The sequence below is a fragment of the Typopeltis vanoorti genome, chromosome 11 (assembly GCF_054136105.1).
Source record: "Typopeltis vanoorti isolate ZY-2024b chromosome 11, IOZ_Tvanoo_1.0, whole genome shotgun sequence".
NCBI classification, from domain to species: domain Eukaryota; kingdom Metazoa; phylum Arthropoda; class Arachnida; order Uropygi; family Thelyphonidae; genus Typopeltis; species Typopeltis vanoorti.
Window position 1 is genome coordinate 55,410,606 of NC_143559.1, and position 22,193 is coordinate 55,432,798.

Below are 22,193 nucleotides of genomic sequence, written 5' to 3' on the forward strand. Positions count from 1 at the left end.
ATGTGGGTTCTACGGTCGATTTTCTTGAGTTTACAGGACGAAAAACCCGAGTTTCCGGGAGGAAAAACCTGCTTGCCCGTGCCAGAGATCGACTAACTCGGGAACCGGTCGAAAAAAGGCTTAGGAAAATTTCCTCTAGTCGCCGACTAGACTCGAAACCAAGACTTCCTTCGTGCGGCCTAGCGCGGTGGTGTGCAAACGCCACATCCACTGAGCTACACAGGCTCTCCAATAATAATAATAATATACATTTATCAATCAAATTTAATTGCAACATATAGAAAAATAATCATGCATAATACACCCACTACATGCTCAAAATTAAAAGATATTCAGGCCGAATTTAATGTCAATCAATTCAGCTACCTATTTGTAACTCTATTTTTTATATGCTACAAAGTATGCAAGAACAGAAAAGAACATTAAATATCTGTGCAATTTTCAATTTAAGTGCATTGAGCTCAAAGCATTAGTTTCTAATCGAACCACAGATAAATTTATTTAAATCTTTTGGAAAAAATTCAACCTGGGATCTTCAGGTAGATCTCAGATTGAAGTTAGCATTTTTCAAGTCTGAAAAAATTGACTGTTAGATGCATTTTAATTAATAAGAAATATATGAATCTGATTTGGAAATATCAGGTGATGAAAAAGTCATTCCTTTATCAAAAAACAGTGAGATTGTTAAAAACACATAATGAAGAAAAGTAAAATAGGAGTAAAGTATGGCAGCAATTTGAATATATCACGATACTGCTGTATCGTCATGCAGTTGCAAGCAGAATCTGACCCAGGAAAAATATTAATGATGAGATGAGTATATATTTTAATAAAACACTGTTAAAAGAATTGATGATTCTAGGTGACTTCCAGAAGTAGAAATAAAGGTCTCCGTTGAACGGGGAATATATGACTTGCCTCAAAATATAGCCTCTAGTATTCATTTGGATGTAGCTAACATTATGGTCAAATTCAAGCCTCTCAAAAGTAATATTCCACAATATTCCTTTATCAAAAAACATTCCTTTATCCACAATATTCCTTTATCAAAAAACCTTGAACAAACTATATACAGGGTGTTCGGGATAAATTTGACATATTTATAATTAATTATATTTTTCCGTAAGTTACATGTATTAACACACACTTCTCTTCATTTAAAAGTTTGGACCCTTCTTCATTCATATACAAGATGTCAGAAAGGATGGATAGCTGGAACTCACCTGAATCATGCAAGAGAATAACTTGTATCATGATGATTCGTGCCCGCCATCAAAATAAGGATATTACGACTGCTGCCCAATGCTCCCTGAATACAGTAAAAACAATCAGGCATGAACTAGAGACTTGCAATGGTGACTACGAGGATGTAGCAAGAAGAAAGATCCCTAGCAGACGATCTGATTGCGTTCGTACAGCAGAATTCCTCGCAAATCTGCAGGAACAGGTGTTGAAGAACCCTGGCATTGGAATTCGGGCTTTGTTCGTGGAGTTGCTAACTGTAGTCAAGCCCTGGATAACAAGGGTAGCCAATGGTAGGCCGTATGTATGGCAGCAGGATTCGGCCCCTTGCCACACCTCTGGGAAAAGTCAAAAATGGTTGTCTGAAAATTTCTACGACTTCACCAGTCCAAATGTTTGGCCTCCAAACTCCCCAGACCTTAACCCCATGGATTATTTTGTATGGGGCGCAGTTGAAAAAGACACCAATCGCACTTCCAGTAATACAAAAGCCCAGTTAATGGATAAAATTAAAACAGTTTTTGCGGCCCTTCACAGGGAGACTGTAGCATCAGCTTGTTCGAGGTTCCGAAGCAGAATTGAAGCTGTGATCGATGCTAATGGTGGTTATTTTGAGTAAATCTTGTTGATAGTATTGTAATTAACTCTGCCTGTAATGTTTTTTTGTCAATTCATTAAATTTAATAGATACAAAGAAGATTTTCTTTTTCCTTACGAAACTGTCAAATTTATCCCGAACACCCTGTACACTAACAGGAATATTGCTATAACAAAAGAAGAATTTTTATTATCATATTCTGCTATTAATAGCAAAATATGATAATAAAATGCAGAATATTCTACAAGATAATTCTACTTACAGAATCATAGATTGAGATTCTGCTGACACACAAAAGAATAAAATGATAAAAATTATCAAAGAATGACACATATGGAAAAAAATATTGCTGAACTTTTGGCTAAGTTTCCTAGCCATTGTCAGTGCATGGTGATGATAAGAGATAAACAAATAGGACAACACTTAAAATGTCAACACATGTGACAATATATTCTAATATATGCTAAGCTCCATCTACAACTATTAGAATTCAATGGATAAATATGAATTTGAGAAACAGGGTTACCTAGGATGACTTCCCGAAATTGCAAAAGTTTAAGACAGACTCATAAAGGGGAATATAATGTTGATGTTCTTCCTTATAAATCTGAGCTGAATGACTAGTGTGACCATAACAAAGGCCACATGTGCACAGGATTTTATAAACTCCAGGATGAGAGAGGATATTTCTCCTTAAATAATGAAGGGAAGCCGCTATAAAAGAGCTTATTAAAGTGCCCAGCAGTTGGGATGAGCACTCTGACGGGAATGCAAAGTATGCTGCCAGACGAATGTCGAATCCATCGTAGCTTCGACAAGTTTGCAAGAATACCAGAGATGCAAGATCAACCAGCAGTGATCTGGAAAGCTGAAAAAATGTCCTACAAGCAGCTGCACAGCGCATCAAAAAAAGTGGGCCAGCATTTGGTGACGCATATGCGGCTGCTGCCCACCCGGCTTAGCAACCAAAGTAGAATAATAGCAGTTTGTATGGAACCCAGTCATGCTTTAATTGTGGGTTTGTTTGCCATACTACAGACTGGTGTGGCTTATCTTCCTATCGATCTTACTTGTCATAAAGAGCACGTATTGACCATTATAAAAGATGCTAATCCGATATTTCTCCTTTGTTCAGTCTAGGAAGGGAGATTTAAATTTTGAACTTTGAAATTCAAACTTGACAGAATATATCATACTCTTACTTCATTCCATATACCTCTATCCTTTGGAGCAGTCTTTCCCAATGTGTATTACCTTTGACTCTTCAAGAAACATAATTGATAGATGCCTTTCTTCTTTCAGTCACTTTCTGCCACACTGTGCTATAAGTCTTGAGACATGTTGTGTGTGGGGGTGTGATTAAAAAAAGTATAACAATTTTCAGAAAAAGATAAAGATTAGTTGTTTTTTTATTTAAAAGCGGATTGAATATATTATCATTATTTTTATTATATAGTCAGATCAGTTCTTTCAAGATGATTGGGGATTTAATACAGATAGAGGTAGGCGGCGTGGTCGTGGAAGAGGGGTTGAAAGAAGTCGTGGAAGGGGTAAAGGACGAGGTCGTGCTCGTGGATGGGTAAGTGAAAAATGTGCTAGAGGTTTCTTCAATTTAATGTGTTCCTAATTAAGCTGTTCCTTTAAATTGAGTATAAATGAAAATTTTTATAATTTTCTGTGCCAAAAATAATACAAGCTTGATCCAAAATGGTAGATATTATTATTATACGGATATCTCCAGTGAGTCAAAAGACTCATTGCAGTATACACGCACTAACCTTTATTCATGCTGTTCAGGGATTCATAACTACCTGTGGAAATCCATTCCACTCAGTCACCAGTCTCAAATCATAGAACTCAGATAATCATTATAAGATTATGTATAACTGGTAATTAATTTACGGAATTAACAACGCATATAAAGTAAATTAATTAAAGATAACTTTAATGAATCACTTCTATATTTCGACAATGTCACATTGTCATCTTCAGGAACATAAAGATATGGTATGTGCACTACAGGAACTAACAAAGCAAATGAGGAAGAAATTAAGACACTAATTTTGTTCCTAAAGTCCTAATGGTGCCCTCTTGCGGGCTAATTTGGTAGTCTTGGCCGTTGGGCTGAAGTTCTCATAATGAAAGTCTCCCAAATTTGGGGCAGTTTCATGCACCCAAATTTGTTGAGGTTAGGAACGTTTTTTAGAGCTGCTGAAGATTCTTTGAATAATCTTTCGTATTTAAACTTGCTGCGATGGATTATTTTTGTCTTCTTCCAACGAATTTTATGGTGGGTATCTAAGGCATGGTCTGCCAGCCCAGAGCGGCTGTACTGGTGAAACCGGATGTAGTCTTGGTGTTCTGAAATCCTGATATTTGTTGTTCTGCCTGTTTGGCCAAAGTAGGACAATTTGCAGCTGCAAGGGACCTGGTATACACCAGGTAGGTCTAGGGGAAGTGGTTGGTCTTTGGTAGAGCGGATAAGGGATGCCAACTTTTTATATGGTCTGTAACAGGAAGTAAGGTCATATTTCTTGAGGATATTAGTTATTTTTTCAGAGGTGCCCTGGATGTAGGGGATAGTGATAGACTTGGTGTAGTCTTTATTGTTGAGGGGGGGAGGGGGGTTGTGGTTTTCAGGTTTTAGTATTTTTTGGATTTTTTTGGGGTTATAGCCATTGGCTAAGAAAGTGTTGAGGATGTGGTTTAGTTCCATAGTCAGGGCCTTGTCATCTGAGCAGATTAATTTTGCCCTGTTATATAGTGTTTTTATCACCCCATATTGTTGTGAGGGGGGGTGGTGGGATTGCTGGTGAATGTATCTGCCAGTGTGGGTGGGTTTTCTGTAAACAGAGAAAACCAAAGATCCATCAAGCTGGCGGGTGATTAAAGTGTCTAGGAAGGGGAGGGTGTTGTTTTCCTCTTTTTCTAAGGTGAACTGGACTCTGGGATGTTGGTTGTTTAAGTGTGTTAGGAAGGAGTGGAGTGAGTCTGGCCACATGTGATATAAAGTATGTAATCTTTTCATCCTAAAGGGCACTACGTTACATTTTGGAATATAAAATTGACAATCATTTTTCCTTTGCCCACACTGCCAATTTATTTAAATCATCCTGCAGGATATCTACATCATCTTTGTAAATAATTGTTCTACCTAGTTTGGCATTGTCACCAAACAGCTGAATCCCCCCCCTCCCAATCCTCTGTTATATTATTAATGTACTAATTAAAGAGTAGAGGCACTGTGACTCTTCACAGTGCCATGCACATTTACCTTGATATTTAACTCCACCATACACCACCCTCCAAAATCTGTCTCATCTACTCTCATCCCCTCTCCCTATGGGGATGAGAGTAGATGATTGTACCATCATTGGGATCCCCTCCACCTATTTATAGTGGAGGGGATCCCAATGATGGTACTGGCCCTTTTCATTCTTCCCATTTGGCATTACTTTTTTCCCATATTTTTGTTCTACTTCTGCTGAGTCTGTTTGACTATTCTTTCTTCCAGACCTCCATCACGGGATCTAATGCCCTGCTATCAAATGTTTGCTGTGATCCATGGGCATCCAGAATGGGAGGAATCCTGGTAGTCTTTCACTACTTTGGTCTCTGATTCAGTAAAATGGGCAGTTCTGTATGGGCCAGCCAGGATCAGTTAGCTTGTGGGCCTGCCTACAAGGGTCAAGGAAGTTATAGTACGTCTTCTTCTCCATGTTCCGAGGACACAGCTCAATGCTTGCTGTAGGGCTGGGGTAGCCCTGGCATTTCACTCTTGAGCAGAGTCATTGCTTGCCAGTCAGCATTACTGATGCCTGTAGATACATCATTCAATAACAGAAGTAAGGTGTGATACTAGTGATGTACCAGTTTTTCCTCATCATTCATGCAACAGGCAAAAAGAGAAAATGTCACCCTTTATTCAGTAGGGTTTGAAAGTAGTGGTAGGTACTCCCAAAATAGTTCAGAAACTACGTTCTGGTAATATCCTTGTGGAAACATGTCAGCATCATTTTTGATAAACTGCTGAATCCAGCAATACTTGTTGGAATGCAATGAACAGTAACACCTTATAAAAGAATTCTTGTAGAGGAATGATATCAGAATGGAATCTCCGCGATGTTCTGAGTTTAAAGATCAGGGAATGAAAGGTATTAGGCACACTTTGACCAGGAACATCATCTTCACTTCTCATACACCAGTGGTGTTCAGCCTTTTTTACTACGCGAGCTACTTTTCTATAAAAAGTTATTCGGCAATCTACTCTCTTATAAGTTATTTGGTGATCTACTCTCTTATATAGATCACGTTCCCCAAACCTGATATCTGATTATGCACAAATAAACAACTAAAAAAAAATACACTACTAAAAATTTTGTGTATTTAAAAATTTATTTATCACTTTTAATTATTTTAATAAAACAACAACAAAAAAAAAAAAAAAAAAAAAAAAAAAACATATATTGGAATAAAATATTTCTCTATTTTGGAAAACCAAAGTTAGAAAAAAACAATAGATTGATTACAAATTCACAGGAAATGCTGGTTGAAATACAACTAGTAGCTAAGGTTACACGTTCGCATGACAGAGAGGACATTGTTCTTATTCATTATCATGCATGCGTGTTTGTTGTAAACGTGTAATGTGATTACTGGCTAGTTGTAGTTCAGATTGATTTAGAGAAAGAATCAAGTTTTTCCACAAACTGTTTAGGATTGCACTCTGATTTCTGTTGAGGTTTACACCGGTTATTAACTCTATTATGGCTTCCTTGAATAAACGATGTCTGTAGTCGTCATCCATATATGGCATGGAGCTGTTTTGCCACTCTATCGTGTCGTTAGACATACAGAAATGATGTGCTAAGCCAGAAGAGATACTTCTGTTGTGGTTTACATCACCAACATGTTCTTTTTGTCTGATTTCTAAACTCCGTAAAGTTTGTCCGATGTAGGCAAGACCACGGGAGCAAGGAACGTAATATACTCCTGGATATTTGTAGAAAGGAACCTAAAACTTGTCTGATGCTGGTGGTTGGTTTGAAGACCACTCTTCAAACCAACTGATGTTGTAGGCTCTTAGTATTCTGGCTATTTGATAAGAAATTGACTTGATGAAAGGGATCACTACGGTAGAAATGTGCTTGGAGCGTGATTCTTCTTGTCTGGGGTTGTCACCGTATAGATATTTTTTGATGATGTTTTGAGGATATTCATTTTGTGTTAATGTGTTGGCTATTAGTGAGAGTTCAGTTTGTGTATCCTCCTCTTCTGATACAAACTTTCTGGCCCTATATTTCAACATGCAGATAATGCTCAGTTTGTGTGTCTTGTGATGGTTTGAAGTATAATGAAGATATCTTCCAGTATCTGTGGGCTTTCTGTAAATAGATAATTTGACACTATTTGATTGTTTCTTTATCAAGATCTCTAAAAAAATGTAGTTGGTTGTCGTTTTCCACTTCCAGAGTGAATTTTATCTTGTTATGTATTGAGTTGATTTTATCCACAAATGATTTTAGGTTTTCTAAGCTGTCTTGCCATATAATGAAGATATCGTCAACATATCTCCACCATGTAGATGGTCTAGGGGAGATTGTGGAGAAAATTTCTTTTTCAAGTTTTTCCATGAAAAGGTCTGCACAAGATGGTGATAGTGGGCTTCCCATTGCTAGGCCTTCTAATTGTTGGTATATGGTGTTGTTAACCTTGAATAAATTAGATTGAAGGCAGTGTCTAAACATCTGTGTGATGTCTAGAGGAAAGAGATCTTAGATGATGTTTATTACCTCTTCTACTGGTATATTGGTGAAAAGGGATACAACATCTAGACTGGCTAACATGTCTCTTGGTGCAATCTTAATTAAATCAAAGGATTTAATTAAATCATTGGACCTCGCAATATTTTCATAGTCAAGTTGATGTGAAGAAGTGGCCAATCGCAGACAGTCACCCAAATGATCGTTTGTAATTTGTTTCTTAATTGATTTTTTATGATGATCATATTTGAAAAAGCAGTTTCTGACAAGTATGTCGATCCGAAACACGACAGAAATTTTCACGCAATATCAGTTAATATTGGGAATTTTTCATGTGCATAGTTCCAAATGACTTCATTGTTTATTGATTTTAAATGTAAACTATTCTGAATGTTTATTATCTCCAGTTCTACTTCAGCTTGGTTTATATCAAACAGCCCATTAATTTTATTTGACATTTCTGTGATGTTCAAGTTTTCTTGAAATGAATTATTGATAAAAGATACAATCATTTCAGTTTTATTAGAATCTTTAAATCTTGAATTTATTTCTTCCTCAACTAATTCTATTTCACGGATAAATTCTTTTAAATCATAGCGAAGCACTTCTTGATTTTGTTCAAAACATTTTAATAAATATGGGAGATGTCTAAATTCACGGTCATTTATGTTTTTCTTTAATAAAAGTAAGTATTGTTGGAAAGTTTTTATTGAACTTAACATGTCAATTAAATTTTTATCTCTACCTTGTAACTCTAAATTTAAATTGCTTAATTTCGTACAGAAATCTACTAAAAATGATAAGTGTAACAACCATCTTTTATCACTCAATTGTGGATAAATATCTCCTTTTTCATCAAGAAAATTTTTATATCGTTAATTAATACACGAAATCTTTCTAAAAATTGACTTCTGCTGAGCCAGCGAACATTATTGTACAACAGAAGTTCCCTATCCATCTGCCTGTAATTTAAATAACTGCCGTTGCAGGGCTTTTCCTCAAACAGAATTTACAATTTTAAATGTAATATCAAAACATCTTTTGTGTTTAATCTTTTACTACACAGTACTTGTTGGTGAATAATACAGTGGTTCGTTAAATCTGGATATTTGTCATCGTTTTTACATAATGAAATGAAACCTGATTTATTACCTATCATTGCAGGAGCACCATCGGTAGCAATAGACACAAGTTTAAAAAGCGGAAGTTTGCATGTTTCACAAATTCGTCAAATGCGAAAAAATGTCTTCTCCCCTAGTCCTTCCCAATAATCGTATAATTTTCAAAAATTCTTCACTTGAATAATCTTGAAATACCATGCGAATAAATACCATTAACTGGGCAATATCAGTGAAGTCGTTTGATTCATCAAATTATAATGAAAATGCAACACATTGGTGAATGTCTGACATTAACCTTGCCTGGAAACTTTTCTCCAGCAATTGGAACTCTTCCTTTCAGCAATTTGAAACCTTGCCTGCAGCCTAGAAGTAGTCTCTCTAGTGACATCTTGAACTGAAAAGCTCCTTTCTGGAAGCGGAAAACTCCTCTCTCAAGAAACGTGGAACCAGGCAGTCTCTCTGACTGCAATTCTGGAACCGGGACCCCTTCTGCTTGCTACAGTCCCTTTTTATTAGGCCTCCTCTGAGACCTCATATGAAGTTTGGCAACCCCCAAAGAATCGGTATGAGTCTTTCATCTTAAGTTTCGAGTTCGGCATGCCTTTTGTTCTCCTCCGCTTTCTTTTGATTGTAAGTTGCCGGCCATCGGAAAGTTGTTTGAACTTTTCTGACTGACTTTGGAGATGTTTACACTTAGAGCCTGCAAGCTTTTCTCGTACATACAAATTTCAGTGACAATCTTTCTAATGCTGCCATGTACAGCTTCGGCGACAAAAAACATTGCCTTTGTTTTTAACACACTAACATATTCTTATTAAAGCAGTATATACAGTTAGCTTCAAAAGAGTTATTTACAAAAACATCTAATACAAACTATATCAAGACAAACAAAGTTTATTTTTTAACAATATTGACATTTGACTTAACCTAAGTAAAAATCGATGTGATGTGCTTTAGAATATTTAATATTTTAGCTACAATCGATTTTTGACAGTTTGTTTATAGTCGTGTTCACTTGACTCGCTGTTTGACTTCCACTGATCCAAATTAATTCATTTACCCGAACTTATAAGAAAATTACTGATTTGACAATTTTAACGAAAAATAAATAAACAATAGCGATAGACTTAAAGCAAATTAAAAATAATGATAAATAAAATATGTTTTCAGTTTTAAATAAATTTATAAGTAAGGAGAAATACACAAGAGATCGACCAAAAATCGCTCTGCGATCGAAGTGTTGAACACCCCTGTCATACACCATCTGTAAAATCAGGGTATCTTGGCAGTCGATACTTAATCCACTGAGATGGTTTTAAATGTCAAAAATATGGACATCGACAAACTGACTGTTGTTGTTCTACCATCTTTGCCTGATGTGGTAATAAAGAGTGTAATAACAAATCTTGCTTTATAAAGAAAGCTGATTTTATAAAATGTCAAGGAGATCATCCAACCAAGCCAATTCCCGTGCATATCAGATGCAAGGGAATGTACTGGCTACTCTGAAACTCATATGTCTGTTATTCCATTATCTGTTCCACTGTCTGCTAATTTCAGGATACCTGAACTTTATAATCATGAGTGCTTCTCTGTGGAATGCATTAATTTCATGACCTTTGGTCTCACTCCAGAATGAACTCCAATTTGATGAGACCCACTTCTGAAAAAAAATATGGCAAGAATATAACTTAAAGATAAACCTCATCAGAAAAAAATGGATTCTTTGGTATCCACTAAGAGCCAATTAAACCAAAGGATCGTCCATATTTCCCAAAATTAATTTATAAATATAAGATTTACATAGGCAAGCCCTCAACTTCTCAGAATTGGACAGGTGTATCAAGCCAAAACAATAGGTAAATTTTCAATGGAACTGTCATGGGTTTTGTCATTGATAACAAGATTTTGTTTTTTTGGGGGGGGGCTCTCTGTCGGAAACATATTTATAATTCAATAAGAACCGTACCTTAAGGCAGTGTTTCTCAAACTTCAGATGTCCGCTTACCCCTTCTTAAATTTTCATTATTACCAAGTACCCTGTAATTAAAAAATAAATTCATTAAATTAAAAACAATTAAAATTGATAAATTAATTTAAAATATTAATTAAAATTAAATATCTATTTTATTTGAATTTATATGTTCGTGTAAACAAAAATGATTTATTTTAAAATTTTGGTTCTCTAGAGATGTCAGACGACACATGCAGTATCAGCGTTTTCTTGTTGCTTATGGCTACTTGTATTTGCTATATTGCTCTCTTTTGGGAGTTTTATAAATCCAATCTTAAACCAATGATCCATATGTAAGAATTTGAAAGCTAAAAAAAATACTGTATTAATCAAATATAACTGTAATTTTTTTCCCAAAATTAAATTTAAAAAATCGTGTTGCGAGATACGTGCGGTAATTTTCGGAAACTAAAGTTTTCAGAAAGAAACTGAAAATGGTGCAACTTACGAAGAAGCTCCTACTCGCTATCACTGCTTTTGGCATCGAGAACAGTTTCTTTGTGTGCATCATCAAAGTCATCTACCCAAATGGTGTCATCTTCTTTCCCATTATTTCAAGCAAAAATTACCAGTAATTTACAAGGCTTGAGATACTTAGAGCAGCGAAGAAATGCATATGATAGGTGCGGTATTAACAAAAGATCGCTCGAACCAAAGACAAATTAGCATTTCAACAGTTGAGTTGAAATACTAATTCCCTTCAACCAAATCTGAAACACATTCACTGTATATTTCTTAGTTTAAACACGTTAACAATGGGGGTGATGTCAAGCAAAACCATATGTTCCACCAGCAACATATTGTTTTGCTTGGTCTATAAAGCAGTTTCTGTTGGAGCGGGGATGTGATTCATTAGTTAGTGCCGTTTTTTCCCGGTTGTCTCTGATTGCACTATTTTTGTTGAAAAACATAATGATTCCTTTAATTATGCATAGCCGAAAATTGCCACATACCCCCTAACAATGTTTCTCAAATTTTTGAGAAACATTGTTTCTCAAAGCGTACCACACTTTGAGAAACACCGCCTTAAGGAATTATGCCCTCTCTCTCTTATTAATAATGCGGGCTATACCTTCTTCCATATGCCTACCTGCTTGTATTTTGTAATAAATCTAAAATCTGCTTCATTGCCATTTTTCCACTGCTCCTTTCGGTGTCAAAGAGAACATCTACAGAAGCGATCATTTTACTGATACTTGCACAATATCTTGGGTAAACAGACCAGTTTACTGAATAATTTTTCCCTATCTTACAAAATTTAATGCTGAAGAAGTCAGCTAAACACCTATAATTAAAGCAGTGAAGTGTGTAACAGATTGTATTGTCCATGCAGCAATCATTTTCTACTCTATTTAAAACCATGGTGGAACTCAGTGCCAAGTAGTTTAACACACACACACACACAAATTCTCCATTTACATGGTAGATTGGTTCCAGAAAATAAACTTGTAAATGAAAACTGTGTAAAAAAAATACAGTGCATATGAAAAAATAGAAGAATGATTCCAGATGTGAAAACCCAATACAAAAAGTAACTTATTTTCAAACAAAACATATGAAAATCATTGAATAAAATTTGATTTGATTTGATTTTAATGGAATATTTTTTATTTTAAATACTTATTTAAAGTATTTACATATGTATCTTTCTTAAAGAAAAGAGTGTGTCACTAATAAAACAGAAATTCGAAAAGACCCAAATACTCCTGTGCATATGGTTATTAGTTAAATTTTATTCACTGTCACTTTCTGACTAGCTACGTTCTTTTGTGCTAGACTAGAATTAAATTACTTCCATCACTTAAAACACTTTGACCAGCCTGTTCATACTGCAATGGCGAAACGTAATTTTCAATAATTCTGAAGGTTGATTTTTTTTTTTATCACGAACTCTGTAAGTTTTAACTAGATCTTTGTATAAATTACACCATACATGACTTCAGTTCACGTTTAAACTATTCATTGCATTCAGTATTGGATCATGTTTAAGAAAACGACTTTGCAATTTACTAACCATTTGAAGCCCGTCTTTAATTAATCCTGCAGTGAGTGGAATCTCTTCATCATCATCATCACTTTTTTTCTTTTTCATTGAGATTCTCAAGGAGAGCTAATATTATTTCGTAATCACTAACAGTCTTGTCAATCATCAATTCTTCAATATCTGCAGACAAAAAATCATCAAATCCTTCTCCAGCAACTGCATGTGCTAATCTAATGATATTGGGATATTCAGTTGTATGCAAAGGTATAAGGTTTTTCTTTTTCACACGTCCTGGTCAAGTAGCTTTCCAGCATGCATTGAAAGTTGATAGTTTCAATTCTGATAACACCGACTTAGCAAGTTTGATGCAATCCAAAAATAGAAAATTTCTTCCACGCATCAATAACTGCCAGTAAATTAATCTTATTTACTTTATCCAAAATTTATTCGAATGTTCTTATGTAGTAAGTTTGAAGGTAGGGATCACACCCTGGTCTAGTGGTTGTATTAAGGATCTTGTATTAGGTGGCAGAAAACAAAATTCCACATTCGGATATTCTAAAACAGGATGGCCAGGCTCAGCTCATTGTCTATAATCAATAAAACTTTAAAGTCCAGATTTTTTCCCATAAAAATGGCGTTTAACTTCTGCAACAAAATATTGATTGAACCATTCATTAAAAATTTCTTTTGTATCTGCAGATGAAAAATCATCTACAGATACCTTTTTCTTTGCCTTAAAGGGCACTGATAACATCAATCCATACATTTCATTAATGAGTAATGGTCTTAATATACAATCTCCTAAAGCATTGCTGCAAAATAATAGTCTCACGATGCTTAGCTGCTTTAAAGCCACCGACATTTTTTTTTTTTTTTGCTATGTAAGTTCTACTTGATTTTTTTTTCTAAAAAAGAGTTGTCTTATCTGCATTCCAAATTTGATCAGGAGTGTAGCCACCATTTTCAATAATTGTGGACAGTTTTGAAAGAAATTCCCTAACTCCCACCTCATCTGCAGATGCGGTTTCTCCTTTTATTTTTACATTATGATGCATGCATCTTTTGAGAAATTTTGTAAGCCAATCTATGATTTGCAAAAAAATCACAATTGTTTGATGTTGTTGGCTCCTTTTCCTGAATCTGTTTGTACAACCATAATGCTTTCTGTCTGATGACATTTCCATCTAAAGGTATTCCTTTTTTGTGAGCAATCTTCTATCCACATCACTAGGGCCTTTTCTGTCTTCACTTTTGTAATGTCTCTTGTATACAGTGACGACTTGACACCTAATTTTGTTCCATAAAGAACAGATTTTCTAATGGCCTCTTCATTTTTCTTAATCGTTCTCACGGTAACTTCTTTCAGTCCAAAATATTTCCCTAAGGATATTGAATTGAAAAAAAAAATTAATTTTTTTTGTTGTTGTTGTCGCCAGAATTGTCTACATTCTGTAGTGTAGAATAATCCCTGATATTTAAAACATTGAGGAGGATCCCCCAAAATTCAAGTTAAAGTACATATAATGTTCTAGGAAATGAAAATTATAACAGAAATACCCTTTTTAACAGAACTAAATTCAAACAGAAATTTTAAAAATAAGTGCCATTTGAACGGTGTTAAATCAAAATGTGCCGTGTAAAAATAGAACTGCTTTTGTTTTCTAAACCGTGTTATTTTGAAATCATGTAATAAAAGCCATATAAAAAGAGATTATATATATATATAAAACTGTAGTGGGCTTACCAACAAAACTAGTTTTGTTGGTAAGCCCACTTATTGTAAGTGTACTTGAGAAACGGTTGAGAAGAATTGTGGAAGAGAAGCTTGGTGAAGGACAAGCTGGATTCAAGCCAAATAGAGGCCATCAGGATCAGATTTTCACTTTACGACAGATAGTTGAGAACTCATGGGAATATAACAAAGATTTGTAGATCTAGAAAAGGCATATGACAAGGCGCAAAGAGAGAAGCTATTCAAAACGCTACAGTTATATGGTGTCAATGGGGCATTATATCAAGCAGTACTTAGTCTTTATTTGAGTTGTACGTCAGCAGTTAGAATTGAAGGAAGTGCAGCAAGGTGGTTTAATGTTAAATCTGGTGTCAGACAAGGGTGTACATTATCCTCTCTGTGTTTCATTATCTACATGGATCACATTATGAAAGAAAGTGGTATTAAACCTGATATCAAAATTGGAGATGTTAATCTCAGCTGTTTGCTTTATGCGGATGATATACTTCTAAATAAATCCGCTTGAGGTCTGCAAGATTCCCTCACTAAATTGAATAACTGTTGTAATAGATATGTATGAAGATCAGCAATTACAAGACAAAGACAATAAAAATAAGCAGAAGCATTGAAAATATCAATGGCATTATGACTGGAGAATCTATAGAACAAGTAAAACATTTGAACTACTTAGGCATGATTTTTAGTGAAGATGGTAAATTAAGTATGGAAATAGACAACAGAATCAACAAAGCAGGTATGGTAGGAAATCAACTGAATAAATTTATATGGAATAAGAGAGAAATTAGGCAAAACACTAAATTAGCTGTATAGAAGACAGTATTCAAGCCAATTTTAACTTATGAATTTGAGAGCTGGGACAGAAGTAAAACACTTCACCAAAGACTAGAGACCGCAGATATAAGAGTCCTGAGAAAGATTATAGGCATGAACACATGGCATCAATGGCAATATCATATTAAAAACAAGGGTATTAGGAAAGAATTCGACATTGCCAGCATTCAGGAATGCATTAGCAGAGCTAATCTCAGTTGTTATGGTCATCACTTAAACAGAATGGAAGAGGATTAGCTAAACAAGTGTTCTCTGCCAGGTTGGCAGGAAAAAGCCCCAGAGGAAGACCAAGATATAGGTGGATTAATACAGTAAAAAGTGTCTTAGAAGATAGAAATATAAGATCTGATAATGTTGGAGTCTTGAAAAGTAACAGACTGATTTGGAGGAAAATTGTAGATAGTAATTAGTAATGATGTAATTGCTCAGTTAGTATACTATCATATCGTGTACACCCCTTGAAGGTCGATGCCTGTAATTTGATGATGGAATGAAGATGAAGAAAGAATTTTCTGCTTGATTTTTTAGTACTGATTTTTTGCAGTGAAAAGCGACATATATAGACAGAGCATAGGGTTTATTTTGTAGCTACCCTAGTACAACAGAGTTAATAACTTTTAAACATGCTCGAGCCAAAGTGTGTTAATGTGAGACATCAGATTCAAAACAAACATGTTTCTAATTTACACACCAATGGGATGTAAAACTCCAGAAAATGAAAGGAAGATATAGACTGCACCATTCGTCTATGTTGAACATAACAGATGATAACTAATATTTAAGGAATTGACAGCGTATACTAGAAATATAAATTAAATAAACTTTAATATATACTTTCCGATATTTCGGCAAACGTCACGTTGCCATCACCTTGGGAACTTAATACAAAGACACGTGCACACAAGTACTAATAACAGCAAATGAGACTGAAGCCAGGAAGCTAACATTTTCCTAAAGTCCTGATGGTGCCCCCTGGTGGGCTATATTGGTAGTTCTTGGCCTTTGGGCTGAAGTTCTTCTGATTAAAGTTTCCCAAATTTGGGACAGTCTCATGCATCCAAATTTGTTGAGGTTTGGCATGTTCCTAAGGGCCGAGGCTGATTCCATGAATAGTCTTTCATACTTGAACTTGTTGTGGTGTATTACTGTGGCTTTCTTCCATCTTATTCTGTGGCGAGTATCCAGAGCGTGGTCTGCAAGCCCAGAGTGGCTGTACTGGTGAAATCGGGTGTAATCCTTGTGTTCTGAGATTCTGATATTTGCTGTCCTGCCTGTTTGGCCAAAGTAGGACAATTTACAGCTGCAAGGACCTGGTATACACCAGGTAGGTCTATGGGAAGTGGTTGGTCTTTAGTGGAGCGGATAAGGGATGCCAGCTTTCTATGTGGTCTGTAACAAATGGTCAAGTCATGTTTTTTTAAGATTTCATTGATTTTTTCCAAGGTGCCTCGGATGTAGGGAATGGTGATGGATTTAGAGTAATCTTTTTTGTGATGGGGAGGGGGTGGTGGGTTGTGAATAACTGGGTTAAGTATTTTTTGGAGGGGGTAGCCATTGGCTGAGAAAGTGTCACGGATGTGATTTAGTTCAGTGGTTAGGGCTTGATCATTTGAACAGATTATTTTTGTCCTGTTGAATAATGTCTTAATAACTGCATATTGTTGTGAGGGGGGGGGGTGATGGGATTGTTGGTGAATGTATCTGCCTGTATGGGTGGGTTTTCTATAAACTGAGAAAACCAAGGTTCCATCAGGTTGGCGGGTGACTAGTGTGTCTAGGAAGGGGAGGTTATTGTTTTCCTCTTTTTCCAGGGTGAATTTGATTCTAGGGTGTTGGTTGTTCAAGTGTGTTAGGAAGGAGAGGAGTGAATCCGGGCCATGTGGCCAAATAGCAAAAACATCATCAACGTAGCGAAGCCATATGGTAGGTTTTTGTGGGGCTGAGTTTAAGGCTTTCTCTTCAAACGTCTCCATGAAGAATTTGGCCAAGGGTGGGGAAAGTGGTGAACCCATGGCTGTCCCCTCTATCTGTTTGTAGAATTTTTCCTGCCAAACGAAATAGCCTGAGTTCATTGTAAACTGAAATAGGGCTGAGATATCGGGAGGAAATTTAGCTTGGATTAGCTCTAAGGTTTCTTTGAGGGGGACATTCGTGAATAGGGAGGAGACATCAAAACTGACCATTATGTCATTATGTTGGAGTGTAAGGTTTTCTATACTGGCTTTGAAGTGGGCTGAGTTTTTTGTGTGTGATGGTGTATTGCCAGTATAGTGTGAGAGCGCTTTGGCTAGTTTGTAAGTGGAGGAATCAATGCCATCCACTATGGGACGTAATGGCACATTTTCTTTGTGTATTTTTGGGAGCCCATATATGCGGGGGTGGGGGGGGTCTAGTGTTATAGGGTTTTAGTCTGTTGGTAATCTCCACAGGCCAAGAAGTGACCTTCCTAAGGAGCCTATGGAGTTTTCTAATTTGTGAGTTGGTGGGATTGTAATCAATGGGGAGGTAAGTCGAACTATCTAATAGTAAAGCCTTGAGCTTACCTGTGTAGTCTTTAAGATTGAGTACAACAGTGGCGTTCCCCTTATCCGCTTTGGTATTTCTTTGTTTCTCTTCAATTCTTGTAGTGACTTGTATTCACTAATGGATATGTTGGATTTTGGAGGTTTTGCTTTATTGAGAACACAGGCTACATCCAATCTGATATCGTTGGCGATGTGGTTTGGAAATTGGCGAATACCGTGTTCAAGAATTTGAACGAATAAGTAGCCGACATATTAACAAGTTTGATAAATTAATAAAGAACTCGGCGTCCAAACCTAAACTACAAACCAACACTGTAGTTAACCTTTCTTCAGCTACCTTGAAGCCTGAAGCACTCAATGCTTTGTCACGTGGTCACAACTTCACCATTGCTCCTAAGAAATTACCGACCGAGGAATTAACGATACAAATGGAACGCGGGATTCGCCAACGATATCAGATTGGATGTAGCCTGTGTTCTCAATAAAGCAAAACCTCCAAAATCCAACATATCCATTAGTGAATACAAGTCACTACAAGAATTGAAGAGAAACAAAGAAATAGTGATCACCAAAGCGGATAAGGGGAACGCCACTGTTGTACTCAATCTTAAAGACTACACAGGTAAGCTCAAGGCTTTACTATTAGTTAGTTCCACTTACCTCCCCATTGATTACAATCCCACCAACTCACAAATTAGAAAACTCCATAGGCTCCTTAAGAAGGTCACTTCTTGGCCTGTGGAGATTACCAACAGACTAAAACCCTATAACTCTAGACCCTCCCACATATATGGGCTCCCAAAAATACACAAAGAAAATGTGCCATTATGTCCCTTAGTGGATGGCATTGATTCTCCCACTTACAAACTAGCCAAGCATTTAGCCAAAGCGCTCTCACACTATACTGGCAACACACCATCACACATAAAAAAACTCAGCCCTCTTCAAAGCCAGTATAGAAAACCTAACACTTCAACATAATGACATAATGGTTAGTTTTGATGTCTCCTCCCTATTCACGAATGTCCCCCTCAAAGAAACCTTAGAGCTAATCCAAGCTAAATTTCCTCCCGATATCTCAGCCCTATTTCAGTTTACAATGAACTCAGGCTATTTCGTTTGGCAGGAAAAATTCTACAAACAGATAGAGGGGACAGCCATGGGTTCACCACTTTCCCCACCCTTGGCCAACTTCTTCATGGAGACGTTTGAAGAGAAAGCCTTAAACTCAGCCCCACAAAAAGCTACCATATGGCTTCGCTACGTTGATGATGTTTTCGCTATTTGGGCCACATGGCCCGGATTCACTCCTCTCCTTCCTAACACACTTAAACAACCAACACCCTAGAATCAAGTTCACCCTGGAAAAAGAGGAAAAAAATAACCTCCCCTTCTTAGGCACATTAGTCACCCGCCAACCTGATGGAACCTTGGTTTTCACAGTTTATAGAAAACCCACCCATACAGGCAGATACATTCACCAACAATCCCATCACCCCCCCTCACAACAATATGCAGTTATTAAGACATTATTCAACAGGACAAAAATAATCTGTTCAAATGATCAAGCCCTAACCACTGAACTAAATCACATCCGTGACACTTTCTCAGCCAATGGCTACCCCCTCCAAAAAATACTTAACCCAGTTATTCACAACCCACCACCCCCTCCCCTTCACAAAAAAGATTATTCTAAATCCATCACCATTCCCTACATCCGAGGCACCTCGGAAAAAATCAATGAAATCTTAAAAAAACATGACTTGACCATTTGTTACAGACCACATAGAAAGCTGGCATCCCTTATCCGCTCCACTAAAGACCAACCACTTCCCATAGACCTACCTGGTGTATACCAGGTCCTTGCAGCTGTAAATTGTCCTACTTTGGCCAAACAGGCAGGACAGCAAATATCAGAATCTCAGAACACAAGGATCACACCCGATTTCACCAGTACAGCCACTCTGGGCTTGCAGACCACGCTCTGGATACTCGCCACAGAATAAGATGGAAGAAAGCCACAGTAATACACCGCAGCAAGTTCAAGTATGAAGGACTATTCATGGAATCAGCCTCGGCCCTTAGGAACATGCCAAACCTCAACAAATTTGGATGCATGAGACTGCCCCAAATTTGGGAAACTTTTATCAGAAGAACTTCAGCCCAAAGGCCAAGAACTACCAATATATCCCGCCAGGGGGCACCATCAGGACATTAGGAAAACGTTAGCTTCCTAGCTTCAGTCTCATTTGCTGTTATTAGTACTTGTGTGCACGTGTCTTTGTATTAAGTTCCCAAGAAGATGGCAACGTGACGTTTGCCGAAATATCGGAAAGTATATATTAAAGTTTATTTAATTTATATTTCTAGTATACACTGTCAATTCCTTAAATCAACAATAAGCCTCTCAACAAGAAGAACATAACAGATGTATTGTTGCTGATCCGAAAACTATTGCAGACACTTTGGGAGAAAATTTTGACCAAATCTCTAGAACAGGCTTTATATCCTTCTGATTTTTTTTATTATAATATTCATATTTTTTAATATTTTAATTTTAATAGAACAACAGGAGAAACAGTGGCTCTGTTCTCTCAATGGGTTAGAGCCATACAAACATCCATTCATTAAGGAAGAATATAAAAATCCTCTTTTAAGGTCTCATCCCCACAATAGGTCCTGATGCCCTTATGAGATGATTAATCATCTTACATCATTTTCTATGAATCTTTTTACTATAGAATACTCACAAAAGAAGAGTTTCTGGATTCTTGGCATAAGTCAATTCTCACTGATTTTCTAATACCAGGAAAGAATCCAATACAAGGAAACAATTATCATCCCATTTCTCTGGCCAGCTGTCCTTGTAAGATCTTGGAAAGAATGGTAAATGCAAGTCTCTGATACCTAGAATCAACAAATTTTATTGGACCATTTGGACAGCTTAGAAACATCTATGAGAGATGCTTTCCTGAAACGAGAACATCTGGTTTCTGTCTGCTTCGAAGTGCAAAACGTTTATGACATGGTTTTGATATATGGCATATTAAAAGACCTCTTTAATCTTGCTCTGAAGGACATTTTTTATTAGAAATTTTTATCTAACTGGATGTGTTCCAAGTTGGAACGAGAAGCATGATATCGAGGTATCATCGAGAAGAGAGAGTTCCTCAAGGTTTTCTGTTTTAAATGTGACATTCTTTGTTATCATTGTTAATTAAATCACTGAACAGCTTCCTCCCACAGTAGACAATTCTCTTTATATTCATGACTTCACAATTTACTGTCAATCCTGCAATGTGAGGATAATTTAAAGAGAACTTCAACAAGCAATTTATCACCTTAATGAGTTTTTATCACCAGATTTTTCAACTTGAAAAAAAAAAAAAAAAAAACTCTGTGTGCATTTCTGCTGAAAACGTGTCACCTCTTAATGGGTTCAGTTTTTACCCCCCCCCCCTCAAATAAAGGCGGTGTGTACATTTTTGCCAAAAATGTATTGTACACTCAAATCCTGATTTAAGAATATGACAGAGTATTATTCCAGTAGCATCAGAGGTCAAGAGCTCATCTTTGATAGAAGGCTTACACTCTTTACACACATTTGTCCAATTAGGAAAAAGTGTAAAACAAGAATTGAATATCCTTCACACTCTATCCTCTACAGAATGGTGTGCTTGCTCTACCTTTATCGTGCACTTGTACATTGAAACATATGACCTCGATTATGGTCCTAGTTCTCTAAGAGCACACTCGGTTAAACTTTATCCATCATCAGGGTATACAAATAGCTACTAGTGCTTTTCAAACATTGCCCAGTCAAAGTCTTTATGTCAAAGCAAATGAACCTGCTCTATCACTCAGACAAAAAACAGTTGTCTCTTAACTATGCCCTAAAAATAATGTCTTTGAGAGCATCCTATCTTTTCTCTGTGTTGGGAAATGTAATATCACACTTAATGTGAAACTGCTGTTTGTCCCTGTGGTATGCAATTTAAAGAGATTAAATAAGTTTTTGGCATGAATGTTGACAACCAAACAAACAGCATTCCTGCACATGGTAGGTTTGCAGTCCATCATGTAACCTCTATTAAGAAAATTTCATACTCCACCAGCCATCTACATGCAGTTATTTAAAGCACACAGTGCAGAAGACTTCTATTTCCTTATTATATGTGCTGATGGTTCAAGAGTTTTGATATGCTCTCCTAAAATCCTTCCTAATTTTTCACTAGTGTGCTTCTTAGCACACCAGATAATCAGTGTCATTATCAGCAAATTCTTCTTTTTGTGGGGAATGACCAAAGAAGTTCTGAATCTTTTTATTTTTTTTAATATTAGCACTACCAATGAAGAAAAT

The 22,193-nt window shown here is 36.4% G+C and overlaps 1 protein-coding gene across 7 annotated transcripts in view; it reads left to right on the forward strand.

Annotated features, from left to right (window-relative positions):
- LOC150101595 (uncharacterized) overlaps positions 1-22,193 on the forward strand; it is a 427,246-nt gene that overhangs the window by 122,461 nt on the left and 282,592 nt on the right. For all 7 annotated transcript variants that reach the window (XR_016549078.1, XR_016549080.1, XR_016549079.1 and 4 more), the window contains one exon: positions 3,297-3,419. Coding sequence is in view for 4 of the 7 variants with exons in the window: in XM_090400964.1 (XP_090257090.1) it covers positions 3,297-3,419 (123 nt within the window). In the remaining 3 variants the exon portion in view is untranslated. The remainder of the gene's footprint in view (positions 1-3,296; positions 3,420-22,193) is intronic.